General features: G+C 41.7%; 2 protein-coding genes across 3 annotated transcripts in view; both read left to right on the forward strand.

The window, feature by feature from the left end:
- Window positions 1-6917, forward strand: part of LOC109828308 (YTH domain-containing protein 1-like) — a 16932-nt gene extending 10015 nt beyond the window's left edge. Inside the window, exons 3-4 of the mRNA XM_020395332.1 lie at window positions 5493-6108; window positions 6907-6917. Coding sequence (XP_020250921.1) covers window positions 5493-6108; window positions 6907-6917 — 627 coding nt within the window. The remainder of the gene's footprint in view (window positions 1-5492; window positions 6109-6906) is intronic.
- Window positions 6141-8029, forward strand: LOC109828307. Of its 2 annotated transcripts, XM_020395331.1 has the most exons (4): window positions 6141-6682; window positions 6949-7226; window positions 7304-7608; window positions 7718-8029. In XM_020395331.1, the coding sequence occupies exons 2-4, from the start codon at window positions 7113-7115 to the stop codon at window positions 7896-7898; spliced, it is 600 nt and encodes a 199-aa protein (XP_020250920.1). In that variant the 5' UTR covers window positions 6141-6682; window positions 6949-7112; the 3' UTR covers window positions 7899-8029. The 2 variants fall into 2 exon arrangements, with proteins under 2 accessions (XP_020250920.1, XP_020250919.1); XM_020395330.1 differs by having other exon boundaries at window positions 6141-7226.
- The last annotated feature ends 3104 nt before the right edge of the window (window positions 8030-11133 follow it).

Here is an 11133-nt window from a genome sequence, read left to right on the forward strand (position 1 = left end):
TCTCCGGTCTCTGTGTAAAGAAGATAGAGAGGATAATGTGGAGAGTATCATATTCTCCGGTCTATGTGTAAACATGTGTACGTACGTAGGGTCCGCTCATGTAAGTGGGTGGATCAGGATCAGGTTTTACTTTGTCTATGTAAAGCTAGGGACAAAGTGGTCAGCTTTATTTTGTTCTCCGGTCTCTGTGTAAAGAAGATAGAGAGGATAATGTGGAGAGTATCATATTCTCCGGTCTATGTGTAAACATGTGTACGTACGTAGGGTCCGCTCATGTAAGTGGGTGGATCAGGATCAGGTTTTACTTTGTCTATGTAAAGCTAGGGACAAAGTGGTCAGCTTTATTTTGTCTATGTAAAGCTAGAGCCATTTAATTTCTAGTGCCACCAACTATATATACATATTAGAGCTAGCAGGACTAGTGGTCAGGTTTATTTTGTCTGTGTAAAGGAACAAAAGAAGAAGAATAAAAACAATAGAAAACAGGGCTAGTAGTCGGGTCGGGTTTATTTTGTCTACTTATAGAGTAAAAAAGAAGAAAAGTAAAAAGAATAGCGAAGGTAGGTACGACCGTAAGACTACTTTGATTGTTGCAAATATGTTCTATATATTACTCATGATTATAATTTCTTCTTTGCATGTTAGATCACCCTAGCTAGTGGATGAGTAGATTACTTAGAGTCCACATAAACAACACAAAAAGTAATACCAAGAAAACAAATACACGAAAATACAAAAGATAGCTTTTTCTTAGAAAAAAGGTATTGTGAAAGTGAGAAAACAAGGGCTACACAAACAAAAAAATTTCACCATGACATAAGCAGGGTTATTATGTGGTAATCTTTTTGAGTAGTCAAACTAGACAAAAATTGCGGCACTAGCACAAAAAAACTTTACTAATAGGTAGATTATAAATTAGTAAATTTACCTTTACAGACTATCCTACCCAATTCGTTGCATGTAAGTCTAACAAAATACAGCTCTCTGGTTTATACCCCTGTCTATATCCTGTAACTGCTCAAGTTACATGACATGACACAGTTTGGGAAAAATTGAGTTATCCTAAACACTTGTTCATCTTGTGGTTGGCAGTTCAAGATAAACTCCAAACTCAAGATAGATTGCTCAAGCATGGGATTATTCAGACATCTATTTGCAAGCTGTGTGATGGTTCTAGTACTGAGAACCATAATCATCTCTTTTTTGAATGCACAATGTCAAATTGTGTTTGGAATGGTATAATGGAGTGGCTTAAATTCAAGTGGAGGTGTTGTGAATGGTCTTCCCTCTTGAATTGATATAGTTCCAGATTGAGGGGTAGTGGGTTTAAGCAAAAAATTAAAAGGATGGCATTAGCTGCTACAGTCTACAATATTTGGAGAGATAGAAATACCAGAATCTTCGAGATGGAGAATATATCAGCTAATAGTTTGATCAAAAACATAAAGTTGGATATCCTCACCTCTATATTGAACAAATCCCTGTCGGCTGAATGCAGATGATGGGTTCTCTCCTTGTAGAGCTCAAATATATTGAACAAATCACTGTCGGCTGAATGCAGGGATATGAATTGGATTCTCTCTTTGTAGAATTTCATGTTGTGGAGGTTAGTTTTTAGAGGGATTAAAGGAGGAACATGTTTTTGTTTGCTCGAGTATAGGTTCTACTGTGTGTTTCATGTACAGGATTTACCAAATTGTTGTATTTTTTGAAATTTTTTGCCGAGCTCTAGTTTTGTGAGCTGCAAGGTGTTATCTCACATTTGGCAGTGAGATTCTTGATGTACATACCTTTTACATTTTGGAAATGAATAATTTTTTCATTTACCAAAAAAAAAAAAATTCTTTTTCGCGCGGTCAAGAATTTATTCTTTCTCTCGCGTAAGGTAACCACAAGCTGTAGGTAGACCTGTCCATCCGGGCCGGCCAAGCCCGGTCCGGCCAAGAAATTCGGGCCCGGGCCGGGCAAAACCGGAGCCCGGACCCGGGCCTAACCGGGCCGGGCTCCGGACCGACCTGGTTTTTTTATTTTTTTCTTTTCTTTTTTTATAAATAAATGCTAAAATTTGTTTAAAATTCTTATATTTTATATAATTATGTATTAGTATATACTTACAAATTATTATGCAACTATATATTATATATACATATATTATATGTAAATATATTGTATATATTTATAAGTTATAACTTGAGAGAGAGAAAATCGTATAAGTAGCCATTGCCCGTTGGTCCAATGGGTAAAAAGTAACCGTTGTAATATACTATACTTATATATACTTATATACTAAGAGAGAGAGTATACACACACATATTATACATATATAAGAGAGAGTATACATATATAAGAGAGATTATACTTATATATACATATATACTAAGAGAGAGAGTATACACACACACACATATTATACATATATAAGAGAGAGTATACTTATATATACATATATACTAAGAGAGAGAGTATACATATATACACACATATATTATACATATATAAGAGTGTATACTTATATAAGAGAGAGTATACATATATAAGAGAGAGTATACATATATAAGAGAGAGAATACTTATATATACATATATACTAAGAGAGAGAGTATACACACACACACACACATATTATACATATATAAGAGAGAGTATACTTATATATACATATATACTAAGAGAGAGAGTATATATATATATATACACACATATATTATACATATATAAGAGAATGTATACCTATATATACTTATATAAGAGAGAGTATACATATATAAGAGAGAGTATACTTATATATACATGTATACTATAAGAAAGAGTATATATATACATACATACATACATTATACATATATAAGAGAGAGTATATATATACACATACATATTATACATATATAGAAATATATTATATATACATATATTATATATATACATATATAAAAATATATTATATATACATATATTATACATATATAAAAATATAGGGAAAAATGTTTCAAGGCCCCAAAACCAAAAATCGGATGTGGGCAGCCCCCCTGTATTTTTTTTGGTGTGACAAACCCCCCAAAACCCAAATTAATACTGAATCAGCTCTTTTTTCATTTCCAAGAAAATTGTTTAAGCTATTAAAAAATCCCAAAGAAAGAACCCAAACGGTTTAATTCGTTTGGGATATCTTTAGCCCAAACGGTTAAAACCGTTTGGGAGTATATATATATATATATAGGCTAAATACCCATATTGGTATTTTAATTCAACCCCATTTCCCAACAAGGTATTTTAATTAGAAAATTCGGCGATAAGACATTTTAATTGAATAAAATTACCATTTAGGTCCTTTTTCTTGTCGGCGGCCACTTTTCCGGCGAAAACTCATCACGTGCGTTGCACGTGGGGGATTAATCTGTGTTTAAGATGATGATTTAGGTCTGTTTTCTGACGTGGCAGAGAATTAACTCTCTCTCTCTCTTCTCTCTCTCTCTCTCTCTCATCTTCTTCCCCTCATTCTCAGGTTCTCTCTCTCTCTCTCTCTTTCTCATAAGTTCACGCACAACGTTCAAGGCATGACCAGCCTCCAGCGCGTCGCCATTGGGCTCGTGTTCGGAATGCTGGCAATGGCTACGTCCACGGTCGTTGAGAACAAGAGGAGGCGGTTTTAGGTCGAGCGCGGCGTTAAGATCAGCTGTTTCTGGCTTGTTCCTCAGTACTTCCTGGTGGGCACCGGCGAGGCCTTTGCTTACGTTGGGCAGCTGGAGTTTTTCATCAGAGAGGCTCCGGAGAGGATGAAGTCGATGAGCACGGGCCTGTTTCTGACGACGCTGGCGCTGGGGTTCTTCCTGAGCAGCGTGTTGGTTTCCTTGGTCGACGAGGCGACGAACGGAGGTTGGATCAGGAACAACTTGAACAAGGGGAGGCTGGTGTAGTGGGAGGAGAGAGGGAGAGCTTGGGGCGCCGGAGGAGTTGAGGGCGGAGCTCAGGGGTTTCGGCAGTTGGAAAGCGACGAGCTGGAGATCAGGCGGAGGCAGTGCGTGGTTGAGGGGGCTGGGCGGTCAGGGGTGCAGGTGGCGGCGGCGGTCACGGGTCGTTCAGGAGGGCAAGGGGTCCGACTGGGCGACGAGGGAGGAGGTGCTGGAGGGCTGTTTGAAGGGGTGATGGCGGTTATGGAGGCGGTCGTGCTGGCTTGCCGGCGACGGTCGGAGAGGATTCTTTGTGGATCTGAGAATGAGGGGAAGAAGATGAGAAAGAGAGAGAGAGAAGAGAGAGAGAGAGTTAATTCCCTGCCACGTCAGAAAACAGAGCTAAATCAGCATCTTAAACACAGATTAAGCCCCCACGTGCAACGCACGTGATGAGTTTCGCCGGAAAAGTGGCCGCCGACGAGAAAAAGGACCTAAATGGTAATTTTATTCAATTAAAATGTCTTATCGCCGAATTTCCTAATTAAAATACCTTGTTGGAAAATGGGGTTGAATTAAAATACCAATATGGGTATTTAGCCCAAAGGAAGGAGAAGAAACAGCACGGGCTACTTCTGCAATTATCAAATATTTTCTGTTATTAGTCGGCTCAACTCAATGTCACAACTTTAAACAATAAATATGAGGTGGGTTTTGTTGTTTATGAATCATATCATCACATAGAGCAGGAACGGTATTGTACGTTGGTGATAGTAAAACGAAGAATAATACTTTCCACGTAATGATCTTCTATTTTATCTAATAAATAATTGTGATTGTTTTTTAATGAAAAAGTGCTAGAAAGATTAATGGGCACGTTACGTGCAGCAACCTTCGCATTTGATTTACCAAGCCAGAGGATCCGGAGTAATTTTGCAAATAAACCCCCAACACAAGCTATGGACATTCTAGGAATTCCTTAACAGGCTGCTAAAGTTTGCTGTTTTCCCTTGTACTTGATTTTTATTTTTTATTCATCTCCTCAAGATTAAGCTTTTTCTTACTTAAGTAACCAGCTTGAGGCATGACTTTGTGAAATTAAAAATGGTATAATACACTTTGAAAAAATACTCGACATTACGTAACTTTACTATTTATTATGAATTACTTGGTAACTTATGAAGCTCTCCCTCTTTAAAAAGAGGGGGGAAAACTGGGACAAACCTGCATCTTTTCTTGCAGGAGCTTACATCGCCCATATTATTATTATTTTTTTCAAATAGTTGCATTCACCATTTAGAGAACAGATAAAGTAGCATACAATTGCAAAAAGATTCGTGCTGTAAATAAATAACCACGGTCTGCTCCCTCAATTATAGAGTAGAACTTTGCTACAGGGACCCAAAATATGGAACCAATAGAGGGGACAAGTGAGGTGTCTCCCTCCTATTGGATAATGAGTTGGCCATCATTAATGATGGCCAACTCATTATCCTGTTTCATGTTAACATGTTTTGGGTAAGAAAATTACATTGTGGATTATCATAACTATTTTTTTTAATATTGTGGATACATATGGGTAATGGGTATATGGTTTACTTTTCAGATTTTGGCCCAGCATATTAGAGATGCTTTTGAGAGTGAAGATGAAATAGAGAAGTTGACAACCGAAGATCAAATTCAATTTTGGCGGAATACGGCCAAAATTAATTGGAAACTACTCCACACTGTCAAGCGTAATAAGCGCCTTCAATGGGAGGAATGCTCTAAGGAGATACATAGGCTGAACAAGAAATTAGAGCGTTATGAAGGGACCGCTGACTTGATTGACCCCGAAGACCTGAAGAAGAATGTGAAGGGGATTATGTCACAGAAAGAGGGGCATATAGGGTCTGCACAAAAGAAAATAAGGAGGAGTATTGATTCTGAGGACAGGGGTGATGATGGAATTTGCTTCGATTATGACGAGGTAACCAATATTGGCAAGGAAGCAGAGAAGGAGTTAGAGAAAGGTGAATGGCAAGAGATGGAGGATGATAATTTGGAGAAAGCTGTAGAGAGTGAGGAGGATAAGAAAGAGGAAGCGACTGTGGATGAGAAGAAAGAGGAAGAGCAAGAGCAGGAGAAGAATGAGGAAGAGGAAGAGGAAGAGGAGAAAGTGGAAGAGGAAAAACATCCGAAGAAAGATGAAGAAATAGTGGTGGAGAACAGAGAGGGAGAATGTGCTGAGGAGAAGAAAGATGAAGAAAGGATGGAAGAGGAAGAGGAAAAAGGAAAGAAGAAAGATGAAGAAAAAGTGGTGGAAAACAGAGAGGGAGAATGTGCTGAGGAGAAGAAAGATGAAGAAAGGATGGAGGATGGAAAACAGGTGCAAGTTTATCAGAAGAGAATGAAGAGATTAGCGTCAAAGGGGACTAGGGGACCAAGTACCAGAAGGCGGACGCGCTCACAACTAGTCCGCACCCCTTTCACTCAAGAAAAGAAGAAGGAAGTTCATCAAGAGATAATTAACATATCACACCACAAGGAGGAAGAGAGGGAAAAAATCAGGTTCTATTGTAAGCCTGATGAATGCACTTGGGATTTTTTGGGGAAGAGGAAAATCAAGAAGAAGGAGGAGGCTCTTTTGAAGTTGCTGAACGAGGATATTCCTAACATTGATGATTTTAGCATACGTTTGATTGATAGTAAAGGAACCTTCGTTCACAACTTTAGAGTACCTCAACACGTATTATCAAAGCTCACACCAGATGAGAACAGAAGGATCTCTGAGTTTTGCAATCAAAAAGCCCATCAGTAAGTTTAGTCATTCTGAATAACGTATGCTAGGACATGTTAGCTTTCATTGTTACGTGTTAACATTTCCAGGTTTATGTTAATTATTACCCATTTATGCTAACGTTTGCTATAAAATGTTAGCTTTCATCGTTACGTGTTAACGTTTCCTTATTTATGTTAACTTATACTCATTTATGCTAACGTTTGCTAAATCATGTTAATATTTCCATATTTTTCTATAGTAAGTGGTTGAACGAGGTTTGGATCTTATTGTTATGTTTCAGGTCACGTGTTATTGTTAACACGTTCAACAGTAGTGTCGATTCATTGGAACTTCTTAATCTTCTACGTGGCGGCCGTATCGATGACCATGCAAGTTTGATATGTTAATCTCTTACGCATTTTATGAGATGACTGGGTGCTGGGTAATTTAATTTGTATCTGCTCCATGGTAAATTTACAGGTGATGGAAGCTCTTGTGGATAGGCTCGTCACATATCTAGAGAGGCCAGATGTGGAGTCCATGGGCAACCAATATGGGGTTGTATCGACTTTCTTCTGCGTAAGCACCCAATTCAATCTCCTACCATTTTTATCTCATGTTTACAATTGGCTTATCATAATTTTTTGGCAATACAGCATAGTCTTTATGCAGTCACCCCAGATTTTCCACATCTATACACCTCTTTCATACAAAAGCATGTTGCCGCAAGGAAGAATGTACTCCTTATCCCGCTTGTGCGTCATGACCACTGGCATGTGGCTGAAGTAAGGTTGGATGAGGACGTTGTCAAGCATTATAGCTCGGCTGGCCATAGTGCATACGTTGAGCCAGTAAATAAAGTAATTGCATTCATGGACCATATGAAGTCTGGTTTCGATCCGAATAATATTTGGAGAAAGTTCCGATATGAAGCCGTCCCTTGTGAGCAACAGACTGGAATGTTAGTATTTCATGCATTTAAACATGTGTTAGTATGTTAACTAAATTTAAACATTTTCATTTTATTCAGCATGTTATATCTAACTCTCTTTCCATCTTATATCATGCAGCTTTGATTGTGGGCTTTTCGTTCCTTTATATATAAAGGCTATAATTCATGGGGTAGATACCACTCAAGTAACTAATCACTCTGACGAGTCTGAAGTCATCCGTGCCAGGCTTGCAGCTGAACTCCTAATAGAAGGATGGGAACAGAAAAATCAAGGGGAGACAGTGGAAAAGGATGGGTGAATGATATCCTAAAAAGTGATGTGTACGAACAGATTGAATTGGGAACAAAACTAACTGGCATTTTAATTTAGTTAACATTATTGCAGCTTTGTATCATTCTCTTTGACAGTTATTCTACTGTTTGTGTAACTGGTTGATAGTGTGGATGAGAAGATGCACATATCTGGTTGTGAAACTGCCAAAAAATTGGTAAAAAAACCCACTTTCAGTAAAAGTTAACGTATAACTCTGATAGTTAACCACTTTCAGTAAAAGTTAACATATAACTCGAGAACATAACCACTTTCAGAAAATGTTAACATATAAGTGAGATAAATAATCACTTTCTTCAGCAAAAGTCTAACTAATATTTAACCACTTACAGCAAAAGTACAACTTCCACTCTATGACGAGACATGGGATCGCCATGTTAACGCCCAGTGGAACAGTCGTTTCGAACAGCGCGAACCACCAACTGAAGACGAAGTCCTCCAGGTGAACATGGGTACTGAGGCGAATCCCAAACCCATATTCATCAGCGGCAGTCTGCCTCCTCAAGAAAAAGAGGATCTCATCGCCCTTGTACGGGAATACATTGACGTCTTCGCCTGGAATTACGAGGATATGCCTGGTCTGGATCCGCGGGTCGCCACGCATCGCCTCAACATCAGCCCTGACGCCAAGCCAGTCAAACAACAGCAGAGGCGGTTTCGCCCCCAAATCATGGAGGCGATCGAATCTGAAGTAAAGAAGCTGATCGAATCCGGCTTCATCAGAGAGGAGCAACACCCCGACTGGGTGGCGAATATTGTTCCAGTCTTGAAGAAGAACGGCAAGATCCGCATCTGCATCGACTTTAGGAACCTCAACGCCGCATGCCCTAAAGACGAATTCCCTCTGCCCATCACGGATGTCATCATTGACAATACGTGCGGATTCGAGAGGATGTCCTTCATGGACGGCTTCTCGGGGTACAACCAAATCAAAATGCACCCCGAAGACGAGAAACACACTGCATTCAGAACTCCCATGGGGGTGTATTGCTATACCGTCATGCCTTTCGGGCTCAAGAACGCCGGCGCAACCTACCAACGCGCCATGAGCATGATCTTTCGAGATCATCTGCGAAAGACGGTCGAATGCTATGTGGACGACTTGGTCGTGAAGAGCCGCCATAAGGAGGATCACCTCCAAGACTTGAAGGCTATGTTCGAACTCATGAGGACTCATCAGCTCAAGATGAATCCTACCAAGTCATTCTTGGGAATGTCTAGCGGTAAATTCCTCGGTTTCGTCGTCACGACGAAAGGGATCCGAATTGATCCAGACAAGGTGCGGGCTATTCAAGAGCTCCAACCGCCCCGAAATCTTAAAGAACTGAGAGGCCTTCAAGGACGACTGGCTTATATCCGAAGATTCATCTCGAATCTCTCGGGCAAGTGCCAACCCTTCTCTAAGCTGATGAAGAAAGGTACCTCCTTCGTCTGGGATGAGCCATGCCAAAAGGCTTTTGAGGAGATCAAAGCTTATCTCTCAAATCCGCCTGTCCTTGCGGCGCCAATCTCAGGAAGGCCATTCCTCATATACATACGGGCTATGGAACATTCTCTGGGTGCCCTCTTGGCTCAGAACGATGATGCAGGCCACGAGCAGGGCATCTACTACCTGAGCAGAACCTTGCAGGGCGCCGAGCAACGGTACCTAATGGTCGAGAAGGAATGCCTAGCCTTGGTGTTCGCTATCCAAAAGATGCGGCACTACTTGGTTGGCCAAACCATCCATGTCATCTCCCGGATGAATCCCATTCGGGTCTTCATGACACAACCCGCAGCGTTAAACTGGCGCCTGGCCAGGTGGGCGCTTCTGCTCTCTCAATACGATATTCATTTCATGCCGCAGAAATCAGTCAAGGGACAAGCCATCTGCGATCTCATGGCTAGTCACCCGCTGGGGGTGAAAGCCGATCTTTTCGAAGATCTGCCGGATGAACCTCCCGAAGCCAACATGACTTCGTCGCCAGAGGTGTGGCAGATGTTCTTCGACGGCGCGTCTCGCGCAGGCGTGAGCGGCTCTATTTCTGCAGGAGTGGGGGTGACCCTCACCTCCCTGAGTGGTCACGTATTACCCCGGGCCTTTTCCTTGACGGAACCATGTACCAACAACGTAGCTGAGTACAACGCGTTGCTCATAGGGCTTGAGTTAGCCAAAGAGCTCGGGATAAAGCATCTGGAGGCTTATGGCGACTCGCAACTCATTGTCAAACAAATGACTGGCGAATATGAGGTCAGGAATGAAGATCTTATCCCGCTCCACCGAGCAGCGGTCAGACTAGTGGAGTCATTCGAGAGCTTCCGTATTGAGCACGTGCTCCGTTCAAAGAACACCCATGCGGATGCTCTCGCATCCTTGGCAGCTAACTTAGCCCAGCCTCCTGGAACGACCCAAAAGGTCGCTGTCGCCAGCCGAAAACTCTTTCGACCCAAAGACGTCCCAGAAGCAAACGCCACTCATCAAGCCTCGGGTCAGCCAGATCAGGAAGACTGGCGTCTCCCGATCATCGATTATGTCCTATACGGCATGTTGCCCGAAGGAACGAGAGTCTATCCGACGACGTGCCTCGCGGTTCTACTACGATTCAACCACTAAAACGTTGTATCGGAGGTCATACGACGGCTTGCTGCTTCGCTGTCTTTCAAAAACAGAGGCGCAAGAAGCCGTACGTGAAGCACATGACGGCGTGTGCGGAGCTCATCAGCCCGGACCCAAACTTTGGGATCGCCTACGGAGGATGGGCTACTTCTGGCCTATGATGGTTACTGATGCAGTCGCTTATGCTAAGTGATGTTACGAATGCCAGATCCACGCCAACTACATACACCAGCCTCCTGAGGATCTGCATCCGACAAGGGTGGGCCAATTTCTCCACCATCGGCGAAAGGCCATCGCTTCATCCTCGCGATCACCGATTATTTCTCTAAATGGGCAGAAGCCATCCCCTTAAGAGAAGTCAAGACTAGCGACGTGATTAAGTTCATTAAGCACCATGTCATATACCGATACGGCGTACCCCGGCGTATCATTCACGACAATGGCACGCAATTCGTTAGCCATGCCTTCACCAGGTTCTGCGACAAATTTCGAATACAGAACCTCTCGTCCACGGCATACAACCCTTCAGCGAATGGTCTGGCCAAAGCTTTCAACAAGACGATCATCAAGATCTTGACCAAGCTGACTTCCACTAGCAAGCGCGACT

The sequence above is a fragment of the Asparagus officinalis genome, unplaced genomic scaffold, assembly GCF_001876935.1.
Source record: "Asparagus officinalis unplaced genomic scaffold, Aspof.V1 AsparagusV1_Un999, whole genome shotgun sequence".
Taxonomy (NCBI): Eukaryota; Viridiplantae; Streptophyta; class Magnoliopsida; order Asparagales; family Asparagaceae; genus Asparagus; species Asparagus officinalis.

Coding starts and splice junctions, on each gene's coding strand:
- LOC109828307 (XM_020395330.1), top strand. CDS start 7,113: ATGGTAAATTTACAGGTGATGGAAGCTCTTGTGGATAGGCTCGTCACA. Junction 7,227..7,303: donor TTGTATCGACTTTCTTCTGC/GTAAGCACCCAA, acceptor TTGGCAATACAG/CATAGTCTTTATGCAGTCAC. Junction 7,609..7,717: donor TGTGAGCAACAGACTGGAAT/GTTAGTATTTCA, acceptor TATATCATGCAG/CTTTGATTGTGGGCTTTTCG.